This window comes from Colletotrichum acutatum (assembly GCF_030867785.1).
Source record: "Colletotrichum acutatum strain CBS 112980 chromosome Unknown BDZ83scaffold_145, whole genome shotgun sequence".
NCBI classification, from domain to species: Eukaryota; Fungi; Ascomycota; class Sordariomycetes; order Glomerellales; family Glomerellaceae; genus Colletotrichum; species Colletotrichum acutatum.
Window position 1 is genome coordinate 1 of NW_026849139.1, and position 27109 is coordinate 27109.

At 53.6% G+C, this 27109-nt stretch overlaps 7 protein-coding genes across 7 annotated transcripts; 4 read left to right on the forward strand and 3 right to left on the reverse strand.

Moving 5' to 3' along the window:
- Positions 1 to 666: 666 nt before the first annotated feature.
- Positions 667 to 2220, forward strand: BDZ83DRAFT_589951 (splicing factor 3a; the record flags this gene model as incomplete). The annotated part of the gene is made up of 1 exon (XM_060506284.1): positions 667 to 2220. One exon carries the CDS (start codon positions 667 to 669, stop codon positions 2218 to 2220), a length of 1554 nt encoding a protein of 517 aa, XP_060359464.1.
- A 1190-nt stretch (positions 2221 to 3410) lies between these two features.
- On the reverse strand, positions 3411 to 4417 carry BDZ83DRAFT_589916 (serine/threonine protein kinase; the record flags this gene model as incomplete). The annotated part of the gene is made up of 2 exons (XM_060506282.1): positions 3411 to 4233; positions 4293 to 4417. The coding sequence occupies 2 exons, from the start codon at positions 4415 to 4417 to the stop codon at positions 3411 to 3413; spliced, it is 948 nt and encodes a 315-aa protein (XP_060359465.1).
- Positions 4418 to 10139: 5722 nt separating this feature from the next.
- BDZ83DRAFT_589907 (GIY-YIG catalytic domain-containing protein) lies at positions 10140 to 11304 on the forward strand (the record flags this gene model as incomplete). Its single annotated transcript, XM_060506280.1, has 2 exons — positions 10140 to 10375; positions 10620 to 11304. 2 exons carry the CDS (start codon positions 10140 to 10142, stop codon positions 11302 to 11304), a joined length of 921 nt encoding a protein of 306 aa, XP_060359466.1.
- Positions 11305 to 12665: 1361 nt separating this feature from the next.
- BDZ83DRAFT_710015 (norsolorinic acid reductase) lies at positions 12666 to 14074 on the reverse strand. The gene is made up of 3 exons (XM_060511581.1): positions 13747 to 14074; positions 13553 to 13695; positions 12666 to 13489 (listed from the first exon to the last, which is right to left on the reverse strand). Exons 1-3 carry the CDS (start codon positions 14036 to 14038, stop codon positions 12794 to 12796), a joined length of 1131 nt encoding a protein of 376 aa, XP_060359467.1. The 5' UTR covers positions 14039 to 14074; the 3' UTR covers positions 12666 to 12793.
- A 780-nt stretch (positions 14075 to 14854) lies between these two features.
- On the forward strand, positions 14855 to 16104 carry BDZ83DRAFT_94543 (uncharacterized protein). The gene has a single exon (XM_060516023.1). It carries the CDS (start codon positions 14877 to 14879, stop codon positions 15861 to 15863), a length of 987 nt encoding a protein of 328 aa, XP_060359468.1. The 5' UTR covers positions 14855 to 14876; the 3' UTR covers positions 15864 to 16104.
- Positions 16105 to 19220: 3116 nt separating this feature from the next.
- On the forward strand, positions 19221 to 24966 carry BDZ83DRAFT_656498 (PLU-1-like protein; the record flags this gene model as incomplete). The annotated part of the gene is made up of 6 exons (XM_060510879.1): positions 19221 to 19643; positions 19768 to 19816; positions 19875 to 20690; positions 20959 to 21050; positions 21105 to 23755; positions 23808 to 24966. The coding sequence occupies 6 exons, from the start codon at positions 19221 to 19223 to the stop codon at positions 24964 to 24966; spliced, it is 5190 nt and encodes a 1729-aa protein (XP_060359469.1).
- A 606-nt stretch (positions 24967 to 25572) lies between these two features.
- Positions 25573 to 26383, reverse strand: BDZ83DRAFT_723586 (DJ-1/PfpI family protein; the record flags this gene model as incomplete). Its single annotated transcript, XM_060512577.1, has 3 exons — positions 25573 to 25965; positions 26023 to 26241; positions 26306 to 26383. The coding sequence occupies 3 exons, from the start codon at positions 26381 to 26383 to the stop codon at positions 25573 to 25575; spliced, it is 690 nt and encodes a 229-aa protein (XP_060359470.1).
- Positions 26384 to 27109: the final 726 nt, after the last annotated feature.

Consider the following 27109-nt stretch of genomic DNA (forward strand, 5'->3'; position numbering starts at 1 on the left):
ATGTGTAGTGACAGTGCTGGACAGCCTTACCCTTGAGGGACATGGACTCAAAGGTCGGGTGGACCGTCACTTCCTTAGAGGTCGAAAACTCCATCCTCTCCTCCGCCTTGCGATCGATTCCGCTTCCTTCCGCCATGATGATGGTTTTGTCGGGTGGTGTGGCGAGTGATGGTACTGCTTAGACGATGTGTCGCGATGTTGTGCGTGGTGGTGGATGGTTTGCAGGCAAACGGTACAAGCAGATCGATGGAAATTTTAGAGGGGCGCGCTGAAGCTTCTACAGCGCGACTGCTTGTCAGTGGCCACTCGCTGTACCTAGCGCTGAAAGTCTGTCTTCCCGTCCCACGGTAGAGCTCGGGGCGGAAGATCAGAAGTGCCGACACCGTGAGAATCTGTCCAGCTCTACCACAGGGCTGAACTGATTTCCACAGTGCGCTGAGTGCCTGAGCAGCTTGCCATCGCAAAAAAACCCAAAGCTAACGCGCGACCTTATTCGGTGGACCGCTCACCAGCAAATGTGTATCCAGAAAGGCTGTGATCTCGATTTTTTTAGAGCCTCGTCCCCTCAGCCTTCATCCTGAACCCGAAATCGGCAACAGCTCAGTCCAGCACAGCTCTCTTCCCCCCAGACCATCATTGCGCGCGACAGCGGCGAAGGACGACACAATGGGCGTAATCGAAGAGCAGCGCTACCTCCACGAGGACCTCGAGCGCCTCGAGCAGGGCATCGCAGACCGCATTAGCGAAGAACCAAAACACATCCGCGACCGCCTGAACCGCGACCACGAGATCGGTCAGCTGCTCGACCAGATCCAATCCCAGTCCGTCAAGCTCCTCGACATCTACCGCGACGCCGACGGCTCGCGCAGCCGCGAGATCCAGACCATCGGCACCGGGGACCCCTTTGAGGAGTTCTACAGCCAGCTCAAGACGGCGCGCGAGCATCACGCCAAATACCCAAACGAACAGGCTGAGAACTCGGAGGTGCGGTACCGCGTCAAGAAGCCCGATGACGGCGACGTCATGCCCTACATTGTCGACCGCCTCTTCACCGGCGAGGAAGGCTTCGGCCGCTTCTTTGACCTGCACACCTCCCACGAGGCCTACCTCAACCTCCCCAACGTAAAGCGCCTGTCGTACCTGCAGTACCTCGAGGTTTTTGACAACTTCGCGCCCGGGTACGGCGGCCTGAAGCGCGGCGACAAGCTGACGGATCAGTACTTCAAATACGTCGGCGAGCTGGCGTCGTACCTGGAGTCTTTTATGCGGCGCACGCGGCCGCTCGAGAACCTCGACAAGGTGTTTCTGGGATTCGACGGCGACTTTGAGGCGGCGTGGGAAAAGGACGAGGTTTCGGGTTGGCAAAAGGAGACGAGCGGCGGCGGCGCGAATGGTACCGCACGGGAGACCAGCTCAGCAGACGCCATCTGGTGCGACGACTGCGAAAAGGAGTTCAAGAACGAAAACGTCTACAAATCACACATGACGGGCAGGAAGCACATCAAGGCCGCCGAGGCAAGGAAAGCGCGCCGCGAGGAAGAAGGCGAGGAAGAAACCCTCGGCAGCACAAACAAGGTATCAGCAACGAGGCTGAAGGAACGGGCCATCGCGGAGCGCGAGTACCGCGTCAAACGCCTCGCGGCAGCAATGAGCACGGAGCGCGGCGACACGCGCGTAAACGTCGAGCGCAGACAGGGCATGACGGAGCGCGAGCGCCAGCAGGAGCTGGAAAACATAATGAACCTGTCGTACTCTGCGCCCGGCAGCGGTGTGGCGCACCACAACGGCGGCGGCGGGGACGGCGAAGACGACGACGAGGACGGCGAGGACGGCGAGGAGAAGATTTACAACCCGCTCAAGCTGCCGCTCGCGTGGGACGGCAAGCCGATCCCCTTTTGGCTGTATCGTCTGCACGGTCTGGGCGTCGAGTTTCCCTGCGAGATTTGCGGTAATTTTGTCTACATGGGCCGGCGGGCGTTTGACAAGCACTTCAACGAGGCGCGGCACGTTCACGGGTTGCGGTGTCTCGGTATCACGAACACCAGTCTGTTCCGCGATATCACGAGCATCGAGGAGGCGGTGAATCTGTGGGACAAGATCCAGCGGGAGGCCAAGAAGACTAAGGTTGACGAGGGGAGCGTGGTGCAGATGGAGGACGCTGAAGGAAATGTCATGCCTGAGAAGGTGTACTACGATTTGCAGAAGCAGGGTCTTTTGTAAATATGGGGTCTCTGAAGAAGGAAGTAAAAGGGGTAAAGGAGATCAGATGGTCCGGCGTGGTGTACAAGTATTTCAAAGGACAGGGAGCCGCGTTGATTCCAATACGCGCGCTATGGACATTGTAAAATGTAGAAATTAAAAAGACTTACATCGAGGTTTACTTGGATGAGCGATAATCTTATTGCGGCGATTACAGCCATAGAAATGATATCTTTGAGGAACCTCATGAGCAACGATTCTTGACGGCGGCGTGAGCCTTCGTTAGAGACCAGCAACAACCGTGGATATACGTCCAAATATCCCCAATATCTGCGAAACTATAAACTTCCTTGCTCAAGACGGTTTTAGCCATTGACTCGGCACTTGCAGAGTTTGTCTCCAATGGTATCCTTAACATCATCTCTCAGATCTAATGCCAGAAGCTGTAAGCAATACTATGCTCGCAGTACTGGAAGCGTTCTCCCCAAACCGTCGTCGCGGACCTTTCGACTGCACTGAGCATGCAGACGTGGAACAAAAGCAAGTAGTGCCCCGCCCCTTAAAAGGGTGGTTGAGTAATCCTATCGTCTTCAAAACCCCGTAAAACACTCTCTTCTGCCTGTCCATAGCAGTAACCCAGAAACTGTAAATGCAGACGTAGAACAGTTAGCGTACCCAGATGTCACTGATGAAAGCGGAAGCTGTGTATGGTTTCAAAGTGAGCCGTCCTTGAGGCCACTGTATATATGGGGTGTTAGTCTATGTGGTATGGCCCATTCTGAGGCATCTATCTCTTTGTACAGTACCGCCTGGGTGGTTTCTTTTCATCGCTCCATGAACATTCGCTTTCCCCCAGTTGCCCTGTGTACCTTTTTTGTCTTCCCTTTGCGATCTTTTTTCCATGTTGACCGTGTAACCCAAACCCCCGAGTAATTCCGTTCAGGCGATATCCAAATGTCGCTGCTGAAAATGACAAGAAACCCCGCCTGTAGTATCCAGGTGTCCCAAATACACAAAGGAAATGGAGCTCAATGGCTTCCGCCGCTTTTCATCCTCATTAAGTTCTGTCCTGTAATTCTTCCCCTGGTGTGTATAATGCTGGTGTCCGCTTGCCGGTACACGAAAGAAAAAACAAAATCGCTGTTTATCCCTTGTGGGATGTCCGTCATTCGTCTCCAATAATCGTAAATGACCGTCGATGGTCTTGGGATCTAGTCCTCAAAAAGACCAGACATCTCTTCGAGAAGCTGGTCAGCGGTAGGGCGCTCGGCGGCGTCCATGCGCATGATGCGGTTGATAAAGTGAGAGGCAGTGCGGAAGTCGAGAGGCTCAACCTTGCGCCCGACAGTCAGTGCCTTGGCGGCCATGGCCTTTCCGGGACGCGCCCGCTCGAGGTACGTCTCGGGGATGGCACCGAATCGGCGGGACTGCTGGCGAAGGACCTCAAAGATGTAGCTGCGGTCGTGGTAGCGAGCGTTGGTAGGGCGGAAGGGGTTGTAGTCGCCGCCGTGGAGAAGAGCAATCATCATGGAGCCAAAGGCCCAGATATCGCTGGCAGTTCCCCAGGGAACTTCCATGAGCACCTCGGGGCTGGTCCAGATGGGGGCACCGATGAGGAAACCCTTGGTAGCGACGTCAGAGTCAACCGAGTAGGAAGCCCCGAGGTCACCGATCTGAACGTCAGAGAAGCGAAGGTCGGGGTCAGCTTCGGAAGCCGAGGCGTAGTTGACGAGAATGTTATCCGGCTTGATATCAGTGTGGACGTAGCCATCCTTGTGGAGGGTGGAGAGGCCGCGAAGAACAGCGCGAGCGACGAATCGAATCTCGCGGTTGGTCAAAGGCTTCTTGATGGTAGCGTTCAAGAGGTGGTCGTCCATGTGTTGGAGGACAATCATCGGGGCATCTTGCTGGATCTCGTCGATGACAGGGCGGAGGAAAGGGTTGCCCTGGAACTTGCGGAGGACATTGTGCTCGTTCTGGGCTCCAGAGATACCCTGGACACCCTTGACGATGGACTTGTTACCCATGGGGTTACTGGAAATATGATTAGCGTTTTGTTCTTTTTAGGAAGTCCAGGCTTTTGATAAGCTTACGTTGCAATCCAAACGCCCTCACGGATCTTCTTCTGAATGGTGTATCGACTGGCATTGCCGAGCAGGATCTGGCCGATCTCCAGGGACGGGGTCCCGAAGGCGGAAGTGAGACCTCTGGGGATCATTGTGTTGGTGTATTTGAGGGTTGAGAGAATGGATCTCTGTCCAAAAGGTGCTGCGATAAGATAGTCTTCGGCGGGTTCGCGTCGTCGAAGTTCACTTCTTTATGTGACAGCTTGCAGAGGCTGTCGAAGAAGAACCAGGTCGATAATGGTCATTAGGTGATATATGCCCGATCGAAGGTTGTGGAGAAAGCGTCTAGCACGAGATTCCAGTCATCAGGGTGGAATTCTTATCTAGACAAAAGCCGGTTGAGGTGTCTAAGATGGGCGTAGTCGATGGTCTTGAATCGATGTCGAAGTAGGTTGAGTTGGTTGTCGGAGTGAGAATGACAGAATCGAAGCAAGCTGAGTCGGAGGAGCAACGCTTCTTTAACGGGCAGTCGGGTACTTTCAGGCGGTACATTGGAATAAAAAGCCAAGACAACCACCTCAAGGGCAAGCCGTAGACCGCAGGGCAGGGGGCGTGGCGTGGCGTGGGAGAAGTGGGTGGTGTATGATGGAAGTGGTGGGGGCGTGTAGATTGAGAAGACCGGGACCCCTCCACTCTGCATACACAGTAACGTGAAGTATCCACCCCCCCCCCCTGGGAAGCAAGCTTATTAGCAGCAATTGGCACTTTTATCTCCGACTCTCTCACTGGTAACCTGTGTGCCTGTCACTGTCACACTGTTCCTCTCTCATTCTCTCTCTCGTCTTTTTCGGTGTGTGTGGCACACGGATCACCCAAGTCCCTTCAGCGGCTTTCTCCCAGACCGTCCCACGGAGTGAAAGTGAAGCAAAGATGGAAAAGAGTCCAGACTTCTGATTGCAGCGGGATGTGCGAGCCGGACTTGGCAGCGAGCGGCAGGGGCGGCAAGGTACGTATCGATATTCGTGTTCACTATTCGAACACAGTATTTTAAGTAGAGATTCATCTCAGATGGTGTTTGACAGGACGAGACGAGGGGCAGTCTCGCAGGAAATAGAAAAGATACGTCTCTCTCTCTCTCTCTCTTTCTGTAGTCTTGACTCTTGACTCCTCTCGCTCAGATCGCACACAGACAGGCGGACAGGTGAAGGTGCCGGCTGGGCATCGAGGCCATTGAGGGCTGGAAATAGGACTTTAGCACCTGCCACCATCTCACCACGCTCACCTTACTTCCACACTCACTATTCGGTAACAAAGCTAGCTATGCGTGCCATGGGTCGAGCGCGGCGGCGGTGAGGCAAATGAGTTCGCTCCAACTCTTCCTAGTTTCAACTTTCAGTGAGCCAGGGGGGAACAGTCACCCGGGTCCAGAATAATCACGGCACCTCCACCCACCATTTCATGGAAGGAAAAAAAAGATTTTTCTTAGTGCGACGGCACACTCACCTTATCCGCCTGCCGCCCTGCTTCATCCACCCCCACGGGTCGTCTCCTCTTCTAGGGCGAACGTGCATGGCCGGACTGTGTGCTGAATGCTAGTGGAGGGTGGCCTATCGGTCTGTCGGTCTATCGCCATAGAACGTGCAGCGGCCGCGGACAGTAGACTGTGGTCTAGATCACTCCAGGTGCTCAGTCGTTCCCTCGCGGCCTGTCGACAGCTTCTAGATAGACAGAAACATAATCCCCAGCTGTCCTATATGCCCAGCAATCGACAGAGACCAACAGGGACTGAGGGTAACCCAGGAGGGAAGGTCATCTGCGTGCGTCTGCTGGCAGCAGGTCCAGGACAGGGAATTTTGACGTCTCGAACAGCGACGGTGACAGTCCTTCTCCAGCGAGATCCAGTCTGCTCCATGATTGACCTTGGAACCCTTGGCCTACTGTGTAGGGATCGGCAAGGATGGACCGTATTCGGAGGCGCTCCCAAATCCCATTATAGGGGTCCCCTCCTCCGGCCCAGGTACGCGCCCACACCCCTCTTGGGTCGCTACTGCTGACTGGCCCCTGCTGGCTTTCTTTGCAATCCACGAGGACACCCTCAGTGACCATCGGTGTGTCCAGGTGGTGAATTGGTTGGCTGGCATGCCGCTGTCACCCAAGGACCGGATACTTGTGTCTGCAGCCGTTGCCTGCCCAGGTGGCCTGGTAGTATTCCGGGCATGACCAGACGTCTTCGGCGCATACGGAGCTTTGAGAGCATCATGCCTCTGTTGTCACGCAACTGCAGATAATTGCCCAGTCCGAGAGGTGGTGTGCTTGTTTGGTGCTTCCTGTGCTGCCGCGTCGTCTCTGAATCAATCGGGTTCGGCTATCAACTGCCATAGTGGTGTGCTTCGGTGCTGCACACCAACTGCAGGCTGACTGCCTTACGGTGCGAAAAGGTGGGTGATCTGAGGTATCAGTGGGTGGGTAGGTGACTGGTTAACTTCCAAAGTTAGAGATGAGGTGTGGGTAGCAAGCCGCACGCCGCACGCCGTACGCCGCAACCCGTATTCCACTACCCAAGCCATCCTCAACGCCTCCAACGCCGTGGTCGGCAGGCCCAAAGCCGTAAAGCTGCAAGCGTTACGCCAGTCAGTTGAGGAAGCTGTTGGCCTTCTGGCCGTACGGTCGACGGGCTTTTGCCAGGGAAACAAGCTGACAAGTGTGTTTGGTGGCTGTTTGTTCGGCTCTCATAGCTTCGAAGCAGTGAGCCTTCCGGCTTAATTGCTTGGCTGCAGCTGTGGTCTGCATTTTACACTCGCGCATGCGTTCCTCACACAAAAGGCCTGCTCGCTCGCAGCAGCACAAGGGGGGAAGCTTTGTCGTGACTCGGAAACTCGGTCAAGACTCTCGAGAGCACAGTCGAAAACGTGGGGTGAGAGGAATGGCATTGGTGATACAGCATACTGTGTGACTGTGTGCCTATTCCTGCTGCTCGCTCCCGAGTCGGAAACAGGCGAACGTGGCAGACCTCATCGGATCAGCGAGAGCAAAGGGACCAGCGTCAATCCACGCGTGCCACGGGCATTGTGTGCCAATGGAAGACGCCAATTGACGGGCATTCTGTGGGTTAGTGACGGCGGATGCGGATTGAGCGGCGATTGTGTCTCCAGACGTAGGGCAGGAGGCGAACTGATGTGCGCTGGGAACGACTGAACTGGATACTCCGTTCGTAGTTTGTCTCCGTACGGCTCTAGTGCCAGCTCCAGTGCTCCAGTCCGTGTCTCTGGAAGCCTCCATCGGTGCGTCCGGTCACATCATTTTCTGGGCCTTTTGGTTTTTGTTGAAGAGGGGGGATCTTTGCTCGGGCATCTGGGGTGCGTTGCTCCCTGACCTCTGGGCCTGCACAACTGCAGCCGACAGTCGCAGGTCGGTCAATCAATTGCTCGATTTCTCTTCTATCGCACAGGTTGTGTCACAGCACTGACGCAACTCTTGGTATGACCGAGTGCTGTACTTTGCTTGATACCAATTGGCACAGCCATCGAGCTTCTGATGAATACGTTCATATCTGGAAATCCGCAGTGTACGCAAGTGGCTCGGTAATCGTAGGATGCGTAACTCTTCGTAATGGCAGATGATCTACCTATGCTCTTGTCAGCATCAGTGAGGTCCCGTGCCCTCGATTCGTATTGATTCCCATTGCCATCGAACACCTTGGCAATCTGAACGAAGCATTTGTTGGTCTCTCAAGTGACACTTGGTAGTCAGGCGTGCCAAGGCAGAAGTTTGTTGGTTCTGTGAGTAATAACGAGCAAATAGCGGTACGGAGGGGGGTCTGCTCGTGTTGAAACCGGCATCGTCAGGCACGCATCCGCTTGGAAGAGTTCTGAGTGCATGCAGGTGGTTAATTAAACGGAAGCTTTGGAGCTTGTAGGTCCACGATTGCGGTTGCGGAGTGCAGCGTTGGTTGGTTGAGTTGAGTTCCGCGGTCGGTCGGTGCTGGTGTCGGTGTGTCGAGACCCCAAGCTGGCGGGAAGCTGGGGAAGCTCTTCGTATGGTGATAAGGTACAAAGTACATCGTGGAGAGCTTCACCCCCAAGCTACACAGCTGACGAGGGTGGCATTTTTTGCATATCACGGGATGAAATTTTGCGACATGGGAATCTAAAATTGAAAAACATGGGGAATGTTGGGGCCCTTCCATTGGGGGTGGGGGGTCCGGTAGCCGGGGGAAGACGAGGGACGAAGCCGGGCGACGATGCTTCAGTTGGGGGAGGGAAGGTACGAACGGTACGAGGCAGGAGGTACCTCCCTTTGGAGGCAGGAGGGCAGGAGGGCAGGAGGCATCGTCAGGTACAACAGGAACGGCAGGCACTGAAGGCAAGAGGCAGGAGCAAAAAGTGCGGAAAAGTGCAGGTGCGAGGTGCAGGCGCAGGTGATACTTGCAAGTGCAACTGCCAACCGGAAGGAACGACGAGGCGGAAGACTTGGGGTCAGCTTCCCCGGTGTCTTACCCCCTGCTCCCGTCGTCGGCTGGCCCTCCACGCCTTCCCATGGAAGCCCAAGCCCCCCATGCTGGCATCCCCCGACAAGAAAAACATGACTGGAAGAGAAAAAAAACAAGGTGAAGAAGGTAAGGTAAGGTGAGGCCCAAAGGTGAGAACAGGTAAGCAGCCACACAGCCTTCCCCGTGTCCCAAACAGGACTAGCCCCTTCTCAACTCCCGACCGAACATTTCTATTTTCAATGCAGCCGTCAGCCATCCAATTTGGACACAGATTTGATCCAGATTTCCAAAGTGAATCAATACTGGATCCCAGATTATTGTTCTAGGTAGGCCCCCCAAATTTTGACATTTTCGACACTTTTCCTTGTAGATTGCTTGTTTCCTCCGTGAGTCGTGACAACATCCTGTCTCCGTGGCCATCTCGGTTCCCTTTCCATCTTTGACTCACCTTCATCTCTTACTCCCTTCCATTCTGTTCCAACTTCCCTGCACCCTCGTGCTACGGCGCTTCACTGCATGTTCCAAGCTGGAGAAACCTGTGGCTGCTGCTGCTGCTGCTGCTGCTGCTGCTGCTGCTATACACTGCTGCACTCCCACCACCCACGTCAATTCGTCTCACCGTGACCAGCGTTGCATTCTTACCCCCCCGACCTGGCGCTCTCACCTGACCAGATCCAATTTGTCGGTCCCTGGCCGAATGTCACCCTGACGCCAAAAAAATTCCCTCTCCCCCCAAACTTGGGATTCACTTTACTCAAACTCCGCGACCATCCCACGCTCCCACGCCCTCTCCAAGCTCTCTCTCCCACGCTCTCAATCAACACCCTGCAGTTACCCGAGTCTCCGACCCCTCGACCGACATCGCTCTCCACGGTAAGCCTCCAAGAATTCAACCAACCTTGGATTCGAATGCAGACCTGGAACGCAGGAACGCAACTCGCCTCGCCTCGCACACCGCTCTCTCACCTGGCCGCCGCCGCGCCGTGCAGTACCATCGACCCGCGTGCATTGCCAGCAGCACCCGGAACCACCACAACTAACACCAAAGTTCACCAACAATAGCACAGGCGTTCAAGCATCTCCCAAGCCCTGGCCTGGCCTGTCCTGGCCTGTCACCCATACTCTTCTCTCTCCCTCCAGTGTTCGCCCTATGGTCCTGCACCTATCTGGACAAACTCAGTCACAGACCCAACCCCGACCGCCCCGACACACGCTCAAACCCGAGTCCACGTATGCGCCCGTAAGCAAAAGACGAGTCTAGACTGCCCGGCGGCCAGCACAAGCACTGAGTCTTGAGTCTGCACCGCTCTCTCTCTCGTCCCTCCATCCCAAAACACGTCGCACAACAACATGTCCTGACTTCGTCTACCCTCCCCTGCCGAGTCATGCCCGTCCAGTCCAAGCCCATCCCCGCCCTCTACACGGTGTACATCCTCCGTTCCACCGTACGCCACGCGTCTCTCTACATCGGCTCGACGCCCAACCCCCCGCGCCGTCTGAAGCAGCACAATGGCGAGGCCCGCGGCGGCGCTGCTCGCACTTCCCGTCTAAGCCTACGGCCCTGGGAGATGGTGGGGCTGGTATCCGGCTTCCCGGGCATGGTTGCTGCTCTAAAGTTTGAGTATGATCTCCGCCCCGTTCACGATTCACCTTGACCTTGAGGCTGTTTCCCTCTTATCATGCTTCCAAGCATGCTCTCAAGCAAGGTGCTCTGCTTCAGATGATTCCCCCACCCCCCTAGCTTGCACATGCTCAGGTTCTCTTGCATGTCTAGATTTTGCATATTGCACCATTTTGATTTGATCTGATATTCACATTCGTTATCGACTTCAACTTCTTACCCATGTGCTGACAAAGAACAACAGATGGGCGTTGACGAACCCGCATCTTTCTCTGCATATACCCTCCACGTCTCGGATCACCGTCTCGAACGGAGTTAAGAAGAATGGGCGTCCCCGGCGGCCTCGTGCGAGCCTCTCCTCGATATTGTCCAATCTTCAGCTCCTGTTAGGAGTACCAAGCTTTCGTCGGTGGCCGCTTACACTACACTTCTTTGCAAAGGATGTACACAAAGCATGGGTTTCCTCCTCTGCCAACTCAACCGAGCCTCTGCGAAACACCCTCAATATAGTCACCGACTTCGGCCCCGACCCCGCCGCATCTTCAGACGATGTCGCTTGGGGCATCCGTGCCTTGCCTGTAGACTACACACACTTGAAGCCATACGTTGAAAAAGCACAGTCCATCATCGCCTTTGAAAGAGAGGGCAGCTGTGTAGTCTGCAAAGAGGCGCTACCGCACGGTCAGGGATTACACGCTGTATGTCCAAACGAGTCCTGTGAGGCTGTTGGGCATCTTTCATGCTGGAGTCGTCATATGCTCCACCGCGAAGAGGATCGAGAAGTGGTCGTCCCTATTCAGGGCCGTTGCCCACAATGTGGGGGCCACATTCAGTGGGTCGACATGATGAAAGAATTGACACTACGGGAAAGGGGTGCGAAAGAAGTCGAGGCTCTTTTGAAAGTCAAGAAGAGGCGAACGAAGACTTGATAAGATCCACGTGGGTCTCTGTCAAACACGGATCTGCAAGATCCATCTGCGAGATAACATCTTTTCGGCCCGCAAAGCCTGTTTCTCCCAAATGCTACGAGTCAGCCTGGGTCTCTACGAATCAGACGGCCAGTGTTGAGTTTTCGCATTGTCGTCATACCAGTGGAGTTTTACATTTGCGGTAATATCGAATCGTTCTCACAGCTCGCCTGCTATCGATTCGGGGTGTTGAAAGTATTCCTCGGGGCCCTGAGGGTTTGATCTAGAAGCGATTCTGCCTGCAAATACGTTTGCCTGATTCTGCAAGCTCAATGGAAGGCTTGGAGGGTTGTGTGCCTCCGCAGGCTTACCCTCACTCTCGCGTTCGCTGCATTCTGGCTAAAGTCCAACGATTGGGAAACCCACCCCGACAGTGCTGGAACGCACCGTTGAGGTTGGTTCGGGAAAGTCGACCATCCAAACTACGCCCAACGCGATGCACATGGCCGGATGCAAATAGCTTCGGGCGGTGCATGAACGCGGATAATCCAGCGTCGGTGCTCGGCAAGTGTGGCTCGAGAAAAGGGTCAGACACTGAGCTGGCACGAAGCCGGTAACGGTCTGGGGATCTGCGACACCGGTAGACTCTGACGCCACCATCTAAGACAGCGACCAGCTCCCGAGAGCTGCGGCTGCAAACATGGGCTTGATGGGCAACAAAGGGGTCGGCTAGCTCAGAGTCCCTTTTTCCATGGCATGGCCTGGATTGCCAATCTGGCCCGAGAGCAACCACGCCGAGGCGCCAGTAGCTAAGGCAGCGTCGTTATCCGACTTGGCTTTGGCGAGATAGTAGAAGATATGTGAACGACGAAATGAATTCAGATCATGTCTTACCGATGAGCTCTTTGCATGCTTCCGTAGTGCATACTGATATGGTTGGACCCAATGTGATCTACAACAAGCGTACTCGACCCGTAGCCAAGCACTCCTAGGTTGTATCTCGGGATCCATTTTGGGAACACCACACCGATCTTGAACTGCTATTATAGGTCAGATAATGAGATTGAATTGTTGTGTCCTTGTATCATAGTTAGTTGCCCTGACTTGCTTATGATATCTCAATTCATATACGTTCGTACGGCCTGCCTTTGTTATACTTTATATTTTTTTCTCATCGCACCGATGCCTTTACAAATTTTAGGTCAAGTTAGCGAAGCAGCTTATTATTAATAAAGCATAGGATAGTAGCGTTCATGTACTGATAGCGTGCTAGATGTTTTCGTCAACTGCTTACTGAGAAATACATCTGGGAGGGACTTTTGACGCTGGCGGTCTGTTATAACGTAGTATGAATTGAGATCTGTTAATTACTAAGGCGTGGAGAGGAACAATGTGCCTCAGCTTACATCAGGAGACGCATGTTAGATTGTACTATCTAGTTATCGAAGTGAACGAGACGTCATTGGCTATCATTGGCTATTACAACTTTAGACAACAACTCTGATAACCATTATCCTTGGTGGGCCGGCGCGATCGGCTTAGCAAGAGGCACATGATCGTATGTGCCAGCTTGGAACAGCATAAAAACCTTTCCTGGATGATCGGGGACCTTATCACCCCACAGCATATTCAAGGGAAAGCCAAGATCCAATTTTGCAACGTTGTCGATCTCTTGCATATCCTCATCGGTCAATTTGAGTGACAGCGCCTCGATATTCGCTTTCAAATGATCAACGGAACGTCCGCCAACAATTGGGAACACAAAGGGAGCTTTGTGCGTAACATAAGCCTGGGCAACCGATGTGATGAGTGTGTTTTTGCGGATGGCTATGCGCTCAAGAACTTCGCTGATGTTGATTTCGGTCTCATTCGGGGGAATCTTTCGGCCGGTACTAGCTTTGCGCTGTTCCTCTGTCTTGAAGTTGCCGCCGCCCAGCGATCCCCACGGCGCAATGGCCATGTCCTCGTCTCGACACATGTGAACAATGTCTCGCTCCAGATCACGATGCGCCGCAGACCAGCGGCCTTGATAGACACTGAATTGAGCAAGACCGTGATCCCGAGCATACTGATTCGCTTTGGTAACAACCCAAGCTGGAGTATCACTGATGCCGAGATATAAGACCTTCCCCGTTGAAACGAGCTTGTTCAGGGATTGCATCAACTCTGGGATGGAAGTACTGAATTCCCACCAATGGACATACAACTGAGGATATCTAGATTAGAATGTCGAACACACGGTTGTGAAGTACTCGGATGATGGACTTACCAAATCGATGTAATCAGTTTGTAGCTTGCGCAGACTGGCGTTGATCGATGTATGGAGGCTTTTAGCCCCATTTCCAGCGAAATTGACCAACGTCTCGTCGTCATGGCCGCGGCGGAAGCAAGCCGTATACTTTGTTGCCAGAACTATATCTATTATTCCAAGTCTCTTTGAGTTCATTCATCATTGCAACTGACCAATTTGATCACGGTTCCCACGTTTCATCATCCACTCCCCGATCCATTGCTCCGATTGCTCGCCTTGATAGCCGTTGGCGGTATCAACGAAGTTGCCGCCTTGGTCATAGAAGTAGTCGAGCATCTTCTCAGATTGCGACTGATCGCATTCACCCATCCAGTCCTTCCATGCATCTCCGAAGTTCATCGTTCCAAGACATAGCGGACTTACACGCACAGACGCAGTGGGTGAGAGAAGACGGTAGCGCCCGAGGGCACTTTTCGGCGGGGGAGCTGGTCGGAGATATGACATTGTTGAACGGATTTTAACCAATCAAAGATGGTAGACGGTTAGGAACGAGAATTGATTTGATGTTGAGTTGGAAGAAATTTGTTGATGAAATTGGAGGCTTGTGATTAACTTATATACATACACTTAGACTTCGCTAACACCGGAATATGATTATAGTCAGAAAATTGGCCAAACTCAACCTACGGTCAAGCCTTGCAAGAGCAGGCCCGACTTTCCACAGGCCCTGCCCAGAAACGGCTTTTGAGTGCGGAGGTGACACTTAAGTCCGTCCCAGAAGATGACGCTGGTGATCGGTGTTCAAGCGAAGATGAATGCTCGTGGGAGCCCGGGGACGAAATGCTCCCGGGAGTCCGGGACGCATATCCAAGACAGACGTTGACGTTTCGATGTTAGCATCGCAGGGTGTTGACTTCCACAGTAATTGTTCGACCATCGGACTTCGCAATGACATGATTTAAGTCCGGGTGGTATCAGCGCTGGAGGTGAAGCTACTAGCAAGCCTGCAATCGTTACAACTTATTGTAGCTTCGCAGCCGGTATTTACAACCATCCCGAAACTGGCCTTCTATTGGCTTGACGCCTTCTGATCGGTACGTTGTCTCCATAGATTCAACTACGCATATCGAAGACCCTTACAGCTTTAGCGTCACTTTGCTGCATTAGAATTCGAAGATGTCCATAGAAAACCCGAAACGAGATTTTTATCGGAGCAGAGCCAGCTTATCCCCGGGTCCTAAGAGCTAAAGTAGAAGTAAAGTACACATAAATACTCCGTTCACAATCAAATGCTAAGCTCAGTAGCTGCCGAACAACTTGAATTTAATACTCTAAAGACAACATGTTCGCCCCTTACGCCGCAGCCCATCTATCCCCCACGGGCCCGGGAGACGCTCGCCCCACCGCTCTCCAAATTATCAAAGATCAAGAAGCCGAAGGAAAGCTTGTTGGACGGGTCGCGCTCATCACCGGTTGCTCCTCCGGCATCGGGGTCGAAACGGCTCGCGCAATCTACGCGACAGGTGCCACGGTCTACGTCACCGCACGTAACCTCGAAAAGGCCAAGAAGGCGCTTGGCGATCTTCTTGACACAGGTCGTGTTCATATTTTGGACCTGGATCTTGATTCCTTCGACAGCGTGCGAAGATGTGCCGCCGAATTCCTGTCCAAGGAAGAGAAACTTCACCTCTTGATCCTCAACGCCGGGGTGATGACGCCTCCAGAAGGGAGAACCAAAGACGGATTCGAACTTCAGATCGGTTCCAATCACCTCAGCCATTTTCTCCTATTCAATCTCCTCAAGCCTGCCCTACTAGCTGGGAGCGAATATCAGTTGGCTAGCCGCGTGGTGATCCTTTCGTCGGTTGGTCACCGCTTTGGCGAACCCAATCTCGACGATCTCAATTTTGAGGGCAAATATGATGCGCATCTCGCATACGCCGCCAGCAAGACCGCAAACCTGTGGACTGCCAACGAAATCGAGAGGAAGTACGGCTCCGAGGGCATACATGCTTGGGCCGTACACCCGGGCGGCATATTCACTGATCTCGTACGCCACGTCTCCGAGGAACAAATGGCAGCCATGTCTTCAGAGACCAGCTTGGTCAGCACGTTCAAGAGTCCTGAACAGGGCGCTGCCACCACTGTTTTGGCCGCTGTAGCTCGAGACCTGGAGGGCCGAGGTGGAAAGTACTTGGAAAACTGTCAGTTCTCCGAGCCTCACGATCCGAGCACTGGAATGTGGGGTCCAGGCTATGCTCCTCACGCGTACAGTCCAGACAAGGAGCGCGACCTCTGGAACAAGTCTCTTGGGCTTGTAGGGCTTTGAAGAGACTGTCGCAACGCCTCATGCGGCCTGGCTGAGGATATTCCCGAACGGCACCACTTACTACAGATCGACTGCTTATCTTGTATATAGTACTTATAGGCGCGACTCCTTAAGGGTCTTCTCGCAGAAAATACAAGTAACTTTACATAGTTTGCGTCTTCTACTTAATCCCTCGCTCTACAATGAATGCTTTCATAATATACATGGAGTTCTGCTAGGGGGCTGTGTGGTTTGCCTATTGAGGCACGTAAAAGAAAGATACAACCTACTTTGGCCAAAGCTGCCGGAATCATAACATCGTCCTTGAGACCAGTCTTTCAATGACACAGATGAGCAGTGCAAAGCAACTTCAATTTCATTTCCCATTATTATTTTGCTCGGGACTGGAGGTTGGCTGGAGTTCGTTGCGATTCGTGCTTACCTTTCTTTACCCGACGTACAGGTGATTCAAACCTTTCTCAAAGAAGATTGTTGTCTTTGAATTTCTGTTGAAGAATGGCAAATGTAGTCGAGTCAAGTTCAACTGCAGCTCGTGAATATATCAGCTCTGGAGATACTCAGTCACGATATCGAGAGTTGGCGGATGACTCAGCCGCGGTGGTCGTCAAATTCGTGCAGGTCATCTGAGGAAAGAACAGAGGAGAAAAAAAAAAACCATCAGAAAATGCTAAAACTGAGTCGCCCGCCCCGCAAGCAGGGATGAACCTCGCCCTTGAACCGATCTGGGACGTCAGGGTGGGTTTCTCCAACGTCATACTGTCGTGATTGGCTCGCTAAGCGATCGATATTGGCGTCCCCCTGTTGAGTCAGCGGGCGATATCAGATGTTGGTTTCTTGTGCATGGGAAAAGAGTGGGCGTGCAGCAAAGTCTCGTGGTCCGTGGCACTGTATCCTCTTGCCTCAGACCCAGGCATTCACCTCGGCCAGGGCATCCATCCTGGCAGGGCAGAGTTTAGGCGTTTAGGCGCAACACTGAAATGCAGCAGTGGCAGAATTGTCACAAGCCGCGCAATCGGAGACAAATGGTGCAGATTCGGCAAGGCAATAAATATGACTTCTCGAGGAATCATAAACACAGTACTGCCAAGTGTGAGGTAGCCTCGAAATGCCATCTGAAGCACGTAAGGCTCCCATCGGATGCAGAAATGACAGCGCCGGCGATGCATCAACGCCTTGTGTCCCTCGGGTATAAGAAAGACGATGGTGTGCGCCAACCACGGAAGACATGTCGGATGGCGATTGAGGGATGGCCCTGTTGTGAGTGTTCGGTCGATGATCGAGAGCCATTCCAGGCTTTCCAGTCATGGGCGATGCGGAGTTTTTACGGCCGTGCACTCCAAACCAAACGATTCATGGGCCGGCATTTGCGACGTCTTCGGGTGCCGCTGCGATTAATTATGTGCGAGCGCGCGCGAGTGTGTGTGTGTGTCTGATGTCGCATGTCGACCGACTTGGATGTCAGGATTGGGGGCCATGTACCTGAGTACCTAAGGATGGTCGGACCACAATGTACCTCGGACTAATGACCGTAAAATGACACCAGGGCAGGTGAACCTACCTTACTCTCCCGCCCGTCGTCAAAGGGAAGCAGGAGGCTTAGCCGAGGAACTAATGGATCGCTCCCTTTGTAGCAAAGTCATGACTGACAGATAATGCCAGCCGAACGTCCAGATTGACAGAGCCGTTTGGTTTGATCTGAATTGATTGTTGGCTGCAAGCATGGTCCTGGTATGGTTTCGAGGGGTCGTCAGGAACAGACGATGATATTGGTAGACAGACGGTCTTCTGTGGTTGGTTCAGGTCACTCGTCAGCTGAGGCTTCCGTTGGTGAGGGAGGGAGAGCGACTCCATGGACGTCATGGAAGAGGCACCCGAGGAAGTATACGGTACTTCCAGTGGGTGGCCGACGTCCAGTTCGGACCCACTTGTAGTGGGATTTTGCACCGACAGACGTGAACTGTCCCTTCCGTTCCGCCCTTGGTCGCCCTCGCACCTGCCGTTCGACGGTCGTCCTTCTTCCTCAACTTGAGGTACCTTGGCAGGACCCGTGGAACTTCCGTCCCCGTCGATGCCTGCGTCGCACCCTTTGCGCTTTCCTCTTTACCTTAGCTCTTACCTCACCTTACCACACGTATTTTCCTCCATTTTTTACTGTTGGTTTAGACTTTTGTGGCGGTTATTTATACAGGAGCAATACGGAGTCAGTAAACAGAATATTGAAAAGAAAAGATCATAAAAAAACACAAGCTCTCATTATCTCAATTGCTGCGGCTCTCGCTACACTACGGATGCGATGCCGATGCATGTTGTCCACGGCCCATGTCCGCTCCCACACTCTGCATCGCACCTGCCTTGCAAGTTGCCGCGCCTAGCCTTGCCATTTTCCTCTTGGACGCACCGGCACAGCACATTCACTTCGGGTCCCATTTCCACCCATTTTCACCCATTTTCGCCCACCCCAAGTTTACCTCCAGGTACGGAGTAGGTAGGTACCTCAAACCCAAACCTGCCCGTGCATCCAGGTCTTTCCTGAGGTTCCCTCTCTCTCCTCCCAGGTTGCCGGCCATCTCCATCTCTTCTGAGGTACGGAGTAGGTACTCGCTTTTCCCCGTTCATTCGGTTCTTTGCCTTCTGCGTCCACTTCCATGTCCGTCCACCCGGCCCGCCGTCCAGTTCCTACCTTATCCACACCACAACCAACCTGCACCTGCACCTTCCCTTCCCCTTCCCTCACCTTTATCCACACTTCCCACTTCACATCGTTTCCTCCCCCCGAACCCCAGCTTCCCTCCTACATCCCATCCTCATGACTCGGATCCTCTCCTAATCCGGTCATCAAAAGGTGCTGAAGACTCTCGCTCGCAACATACAGCTTGTACGCCATCACTATTCAATCCCGTATGCAACCACACATGGTGAGTACCAAACGCCTCCCCCATCCCCCGGCTTCTTTGCTCGTCGCCGCTAGGTACCCCGTTGGTCATCCGCATCTTGAGCCTTTAGCTTTTCCACCGCACCATTATATCTGACATATCCCGCTCACCCCCCAGATCATACTCTCCCTCACAACCGGCCTCTGTCTGATGCGCTTTATTCAGTGACGACTCTCGAAGCACTAAATTTGTCGATCGATCGAACCGCGTCTACATCGTCATCTGCAATAATCGACCTCTAGGATCTGTCATGCGACAATATCCATAGCCCGCCTGTCTACTTTCGCTCGCATGATCTCTCACGGAATCCGCCGTCCACCCGAATACCCGTAATTGCGACGGAATCGAAAACCGTCGATCATTGTTCACCTCTACCTGCCATTGTGCCTGTTCCACAGGTCTACCGGCAATCCCTATCTGCAGTATGGTGTCTGCGCCTACAGCTAGCGGCGCCGTTGCCAACGGCACTGGAAGCGGGAATGCGAGCTCGCGAGGCTCTCCAGCCGTCGGCTCAAATACTGCCTCGGCCAAGTCGAAGGCCGCCCAGGTTAACTCCAACGGCTACCACCCGACAAACCCTCAGGCCCCCCTCAGCTCGATGCGAAGCACTCCTCTAGAACTCACCTCGGTCGAACGACGGGGTCAACCGACAGCGATCAAAGAGCCGGTCAAGAAGAAGTCGCGCCCCCATGGTCTTGAGGATGCACCCACATATTGTCCGACGGAGGAGGAGTGGAAGGACCCAATGGAGTACATCAAGAAAATCTCCCCGGAAGCCAGGAACTACGGATTATGCAAGATCATTCCGCCCGATGCCTGGAACCCGGACTTTGCAATTGATACAGAGGTTCGTTTTCAACTTCTCGTACCCGAGAAGGCCTGCTGAGACGCTGTGGCGATGCCTGGGTGCGAAGTTATCAGCCAGCCAGCTCGAATGCGAGGTGAGCTCTTACTGACCAAGAACTGTGCAGAGATTCCATTTTAGAACCCGTAAACAGGAGTTGAACTCGGTCGAAGGCAGTCAGTCACGCCCGCCCGCCTTGTGTTTCTTGCATGGAGGCAATGCTAACTATACTAGGCACTCGAGCAAACATTTCGTACCTGGACGCGTTGGCCAAGTTTCACAAGCAGCAGGGCAGTAACCTGCATCGTCTTCCATATGTGGACAAGAAGCCTCTCGACTTGTACCGTCTGAAGAAAGCCGTCGAGGCTCGCGGCGGCTTTGACAAGGTCTGCAAGCTGAAGAAGTGGGCCGAAATTGGTCGTGACTTGGGATACAGCGGCAAGATAATGTCCTCACTGTCCACCTCATTGAAGAACTCATACCAGCGATGGCTTTGCCCATACGAGGAGTATTTGAGGCTCGCCAAACCCGGAGTGCACCAGCAACTTGAGTACGAGAATGGAGGGCCCTACACACCCAGTCCGGCGGTCACTCCGATGAAGCGATCCAACGTCAATACTCCATCGAGCGCCCGAGGCGACTCACCGGCCCGCCACGCATCAGATGCCCTGCAAGCAAGCATCAACGGCCTCAAAAAGGAGGCTGAACGAGATACTCCTATGGCCGATGCGCCCCCAACACCCGCGCCCGCGCCCGCCCCTGTTACCTCGGGCTTCAAGGCCATCAACACAGGTGGCTTCACTGCGGTCAATTCCGGCTTCAAGAGTGTCAACCGGCCTGCTCCTCAGGTCCAACAGGATGAGGTGGCTAGTACTCCGCCCCCAAAGTCGTTCAGTCCAGTCAACTCGGCAAAGAACACACCTGACTATCGGCCTTCAAATCTTGGTCCAGCCGCTCTCAAACGACAAATCAGTTGTGAAAGCCTCGATCTTGCAAAGAAAGACTCTGGAACAGACAAGGACGACGGAGATGCTGGAAATAGCAGACGGAGTAAGCGTCTGAAGAAAGGTGAGCCCCTCCCCTCCTTACCCACAAATACTGGCCAGCACCATCGTCCCATGTTGGTGGCTGCGTTGCCAGCTGTGCTTGACCATCACGGCGGACTCCGCATGCAGCAATGAACCACATGCATGGGATTTACAAGGATTCCATTGGCTTCTGAGACTTTGTTCCCCAACTGAGCGAGGCAACCGATGGATTCTTACCCCAGCCGTACGATGATTGGCTGTGATGCACATGCTAACACACTGACTTGCAGATACTGTACCTACCGTCGCAGGATCCCACATGTCTCTGTTCCGTCCTTCTGTGCCTAGAATACCTCGAGATGAGGCCTTGGCTCCTGGCGAGGTAAGCTGCGAGGCATCATTGTGCTTGTTTTTCCAATGCACTGACTTGAAGCAGAAATGTGAGCAGTGCGGCAAGGCGGAAGAAGGCGGTGCCCTGATCGTCTGCGAGTCCTGCGACCACGCATACCACGGCACCTGTCTTGATCCCCCCCCTAAGCACAAGCCCGACTCTGAATGGAATTGCCCCAGATGTCTGGTCGGCGACGGACAATACGGATTCGAGGAAGGCGGCTTGTATTCCTTGAAACAATTCCAGCAGAAGGCGGCCGATTTCAAGCAGGGCTATTTTGAGAAGAAGATGCCCTTCGACCCCGTTCTCAACTGCCATCGTCCAGTCACGGAGGAAGACGTTGAGACCGAGTTCTGGCGTCTTGTAGCCGACATTGAGGAGACTGTGGAGGTCGAGTATGGTGCCGACATTCATTGTACAACTCACGGCTCCGGCTTTCCAACCGTCGAGAGACATCCCAACAACCCTTATTCGACTGACCCATGGAATCTGAACCTGCTGCCTCTCCATCCTGAAAGTCTTTTCAGGCACATTAAGTCAGACATCTCTGGCATGACCGTGCCGTGGGTGTATGTCGGCATGATCTTCTCGACTTTCTGCTGGCACAATGAAGACCACTATGCCTACTCTGCCAACTACCAGCACTTTGGCGCGACCAAGACCTGGTATGGTATTCCTGGCGAGGACGCCGAAAAGTTCGAGGCTGCGATGCGCGAGGCCGTTCCTGAGCTGTTCGAGACTCAGCCTGACCTTTTGTTCCAGCTGGTCACCCTGTTGACCCCGGAGCAGCTGAAAAAGGCTGGCGTCAGGGTTTATGCACTCGACCAGCGCGCGGGTCAGTTCGTTATCACCTTCCCTCAGGCTTATCACGCCGGCTTCAACCATGGTTTCAACTTTAACGAGGCTGTCAACTTTGCCCCTTGTGACTGGGAACCTTTCGGGCTCGGAGGCGTGGAGAGGTTGCAGGTATTCAGAAGACAGCCCTGTTTCTCGCACGACGAGCTGTTATGGACTGCCGCCGAAGGTACGACAAACAGCGGCTTGACGATCCAGACAGCCAAATGGCTTGCGCCCGCGCTCGAGCGCATCAAGAAACGAGAGCTCGCGCATCGAACCGAGTTCGTGGCAAAGCACCTCGAGCCACAGCTGCACGATTGTGCGTTGGCTGGCAAAGAAGACAACTCCTGCCCTCTGAAGTTTGAAATTGACGATACGGACGTGCCCGAAGAGGAGTATCAATGCTCGTATTGCAAAGCCTTTACGTACCTCTCTAGATTCAAGTGCCTCAAGTCGGGCAAAATTCTTTGCCTAGCACACGCTGGTTATCAGCCATGCTGCGAGTCAACCGAGCACCAGCGCTTCCACGGCGAAGGACATGCTGTCATTTACAGACAGTCCGAGGAGGACATTGAAGCAACATATAGCAAGGTCCTCGAAAAGGCGCGTACGCCAGAGGCCTGGGAAGAGAAGTACGACAAGCTTCTGGAAGAAGAGGCCACGCCTTCTCTTAAGACTCTTCGGAATCTCCTACACGAGGGTGAGAAAATACCCCATGACCTACCCTCGCTCCCTTTGCTTCGGGAATTTGTCGATCGGTGCAACGAGTGGGTGGAGGAGGCCACCAACTACACGATCCGGAAGCAGCAAAACAGGCGCAAGAGCGAAAAGTCCTTACACAACCGAAAGAATTCGCTGGACCAAAAGGAACGCGATGCGCGCAATGTTTCCAACGTGTACCGTCTTATCAATGAGGCGGAGCAGATAGGATTTGACTGCCCTGAGATCACCCAGCTGAGGGAGCGGGTCGAGGCCATCGAGGCCTTCCGAAAGAATGCCGCTAAAGCGCTGGAACAGATCCACCTCGCCGAGCTCTCCGAAATCGAAGACCTACTTGAGGAGGGCCGGACATTTAACGTCGACACGCCAGAAGTCGACCGACTTTCGCGAGTTCTTGAACAACTCAAGTGGGGCGAGAAGGCTCGTAACAACCGCAACAGCCTCATGTCACTGAATGAAGTGCGTGAGCTCATCGAAGAAGGAAAGCGATTGGACATCGCTCCGTACAACGATCATCTCGTCTACTACATTGAGCAGATGACTGCTGGTCAACAATGGGAGAAGAAGGCTCGGGAGTTGATTATCGCAGAGGTCATCCACTACCCACAGTTAGAGGCCTTATCGGTGCAGGTTCAGGCCAATTTCCTCCCGGTCACTGCGGAAACCCTGAATGCTGTCGATCAAATTCTTTACAAGCAGAGGGAGGCACACCGTCAGATCATGGACTTGACTGAAAGATCACGAGACCCGGACATCCGTAATCGACCCAAGTACGCAGAGGTGGCTGAGATCATGCGCCGACTTGACGAGCTGAATTCGAAACCTAACGGGACTTTGGACCTCGAGCGGGAGCAGAAACGCCACGAAGACTGGATGCGGGAAGGTAAGAAGCTATTTGGCAAAACCAACGCACCGCTCCATATTCTCAAGAGCCACATGGACTACGTCTTGGAACGCAACCAAGACTGCTTTGATATCGTGAACGACAAGCCTCGCATGCCCGCCGAGCCCGCGTCGAGGGAAGCTAGTCCCGACCAAAAGGTGCACCGCTGGGAGGACCCTCGGTTCCGCGAAGTGTTTTGCATTTGCCGAAAGGTGGAGGCTGGCATGATGATTGAGTGCGAGCTCTGTCATGAATGGTATGTTTTGACGTGGGCTTTCAAGATCTGCTTATTTAACTGACGTCTCTAGGTACCACGGCAAATGTCTGAAGATTGCTCGCGGCAAGGTCAAGGACGAAGACAAGTACACTTGCCCCATTTGCGATTGGCGGGTCAAGATCCCGCGAGATGCAGCGCGACCCAAGATCGAAGAGCTCATTGCTTGGTCTGATAAGATTCCCAGCCTCCCATTCCAGCCCGAGGAGGAGGAGGTCCTTACCAAGATTATCGACAATGCTCAGGACTTCAGAAATCACATCACCGGCTACTGCAACCCTGTGGTATCCACTGAGTCTGAGGCGGACACGCAGCGCTTTTACTTGCGGAAGATTGAAGGCGCTGAAATCTTGCTTGCCTACGAGACCAATTTCTTCAGACAAGAGTTGCACAAGTGGTGCCCCGTTGCGCCGAATGCACCGCCGGTTCTTGAGGTCTCCAAGAGCACTCGCAAGCCGCGACCGACCAAGCTTCAAAAGCTTCTGGCACAGTTTGGAGTAGATGATGCGGAAGACCTCCCGGAGAACATGAAGGCCAAGGCTGCCAGCTTGAAGCGGAAGGCCCAGAATGCCGAGGCTGCCGCAGCCGCCGCCGCAGCAGCGGCTGCCACTTCTGCATCTGGCGCAACTGTGCTGCCACCTGGCCTTCAACATGGCCACAATCGAAAGTCGGAACAATCGTCTGCAACGCCTCCTTCTACCTCCCACGGCAACGTGGGCCGCCAATCCATTGGAAGCAACCACGATCCCATGGACATTGACAGTGCCCCAACACTTCATCCAGGCCTCTTCATGTCCAATGGTGCACCGGGCCCCCAGCTTGTCGGCGGAAATTCTTCAATGTCCCTTGAGGAACGTCTCCTCCAGGGCCAAGAAGATGGGCTTAACCTGCACACTGAGGCTGGGAGAAGTCACGCTCTTGACATCTTGCGCCGGACAGAAGTTGGCCGTAAGAGGGCAGTGGAGATGTTTGGTCCCGACGTGTTCAAGGGCGACGTTGGCATGCTCAACGGCAGGGATGTTGCTCCGCATTCACAAGAAGACGAGCGAGTAGTGAATAAGATGTTTGACGATCTCACAAACCAAGACGACGAGGAAGTCAAGAGGAAGCAAGAGACCTTTGATGGTCCCATCACAGCGGAGAGCCTTGAAAGTGAGCGAAACGGCATGGACGCATTGCTCGACGGCGACTAGGACTTGTGGCCTGCTCCACCCTGCTTCAGCTTTTGAACTCTTCATTGGCGACAAAGGCTATTGGAACCAAAGGCTTGGAGTTTTATTTCTTATGTCTTGGCGTTTATGGACAACCTCTGGGAGTCCCTGTGAAGTAGGGAAAGTTATCCAATAGGTGGATTGTATGATCAGGTGTCTGGAGGTCAAGGCATACCACTTTGCATTAGATGGAAATGGGCGTTTGCGAGTGTGCCAGATGCATCACTCAGTTTCAGCTATCGTTCGTAATGGTGTACCGCATTGTCAGAGAAAAGTAAGTCACGCACGGGAAAAGTACTAGTAGTTTGTTTGCTTTGGACTTCAATAATACAATCACTGTGCGTCACATGGCCTCATTTGCAAAGAGCCTGCCTTTTCTAGTTGCAAGGATTTAGTGATACGGGATGTGTGTTGTTTCGACAGCCCATGAAAAGGACCTATAGTATATGTTGTTGGCAATCCGCCAGGAGATACACAATCAAAGTTTCTTTAATGGGTTGACAAAAACGCTTCAAATTTTGATATAATTATATAACCTTTCCCTGGATCCCAATCATGATATTTCATACACCTCATGTCCTTTTCAATTTACAAGCCAAGAGCCTTGGCAATAGCCTTGCCGACGCCGTGAGCCGAGGCCGGGTTCTGACCGGTAATGACGATGCCGTCGACAACGACCTTTTCGCCCCAGGGCTCGGCGGCGAGCTCGTACTTGCCGCCGTTCTCCTTGAGACGGTCCTCAAGCATGAAGTTCATCTCGGGGGTGAAGCCGGCCTGGTCCTCCTCGGTGTTGGAGAAGCCGGTGACGGTCTTGCCGGCGATGAGGTAGGTGCCGTCGTTGAGCTTGGCATTGACGATGGCGGCGGGGCCGTGGCAGACGGAGGCGACGGGCTTGTTTTGGGCGGCGAACTCGGCGATGAGGGCGTGGGAGGTTGCGTCGAAGGCGAGGTCGTACATGGGGCCGTGACCGCCGGGGTAGAACTGTTGTGGTGTTAGTGCTGTCTACTTAGATAGAAGTGTGTTTTGGGGGAGACATACAATGGCGTCAAACTCAGAGGCGCGGCCGACAAAGTTGGAGAGCTTCTCGGTGTTTTCCCAGATGGCCTTGTGGTTCTCAAGGAAGTTCTTGGAGGAGGGGTCCCTGGCGAACATCTCGACAGAGGCCTGGTCAAGGGGCGCGACGCCTCCCTTGGGAGAGGCGAAGGTCATCTCGACGCCGGCCTCCTTGAGAACATCGAAGGGGTGGGCGAGTTCGGGCTGGGAAAGACAGTTAGTTCACCGGGATTTTACGTGGGAAGAACGGTGGTAGATGGGAACGTACCAGGTACCAGCCGATGGGCTTGCCAGACTTCTCAGTCTTGTCGACGGAGGTGAGGACGATGAGAACCTTGGGAGCCATTGTGTGTGATTTTGTGTGTGTATGAAAGGATGGAAAAAATTGGAAGAGTTGTTTGATTTGGTTTGAGAGGGTATCTTGGGTATCAAAGTTGGAGTGTGCTGAAGCTTCTTCTTAAACTTGTCTATTCGCGCGGGGCATCGAGCTCTTTTGTAGTTTCATCATACACATGGGTAGCTCCATCGACGGTCTGGCCATCATGGTAATTGTCTTTAGGCCATGACCCCACCATTGGGAAACAAGCAGCTTGTCCAAGATGCCGTTGAGCTTATCCCCCTGGCAGGTTGCGGAATGTGCTGTCTAGGTGCGGAAAGGGGGGGAGGGAGTGCATGAAGAGCTTCACCCCGCCAATTGGTCAGGTTGACGTCACGCCAATGGTTTTTCACTTGAATTCTCCCCCTGCCCTATGCTACGCCCTCTTTCAGACAAAGTGATGATGAGTGACATGTGTCGGGGTTGAAATTCGGGCCCGTTAGCATGTACCTCTTGCTCTTGGTATGACTCGCTCAAGTCTGTAAGCTGGCAGTGGAAGATGATGCTACACCCCGCGCCAACAAATTCTTCACGGTGGTCCCGCGGAAAGAACTCCACAGCTTCTTGTTCGAAGAAGTGCGGCGTACTACCGCGGTGTGTCTGTCAATCTGAGTGTTTACGCTGGTGTGACAAAGCAATGCGGGCGAATAAACTCTCCGGCTGCTTCCATGCCTTGCCAGAAGGGGCATCCGAGCA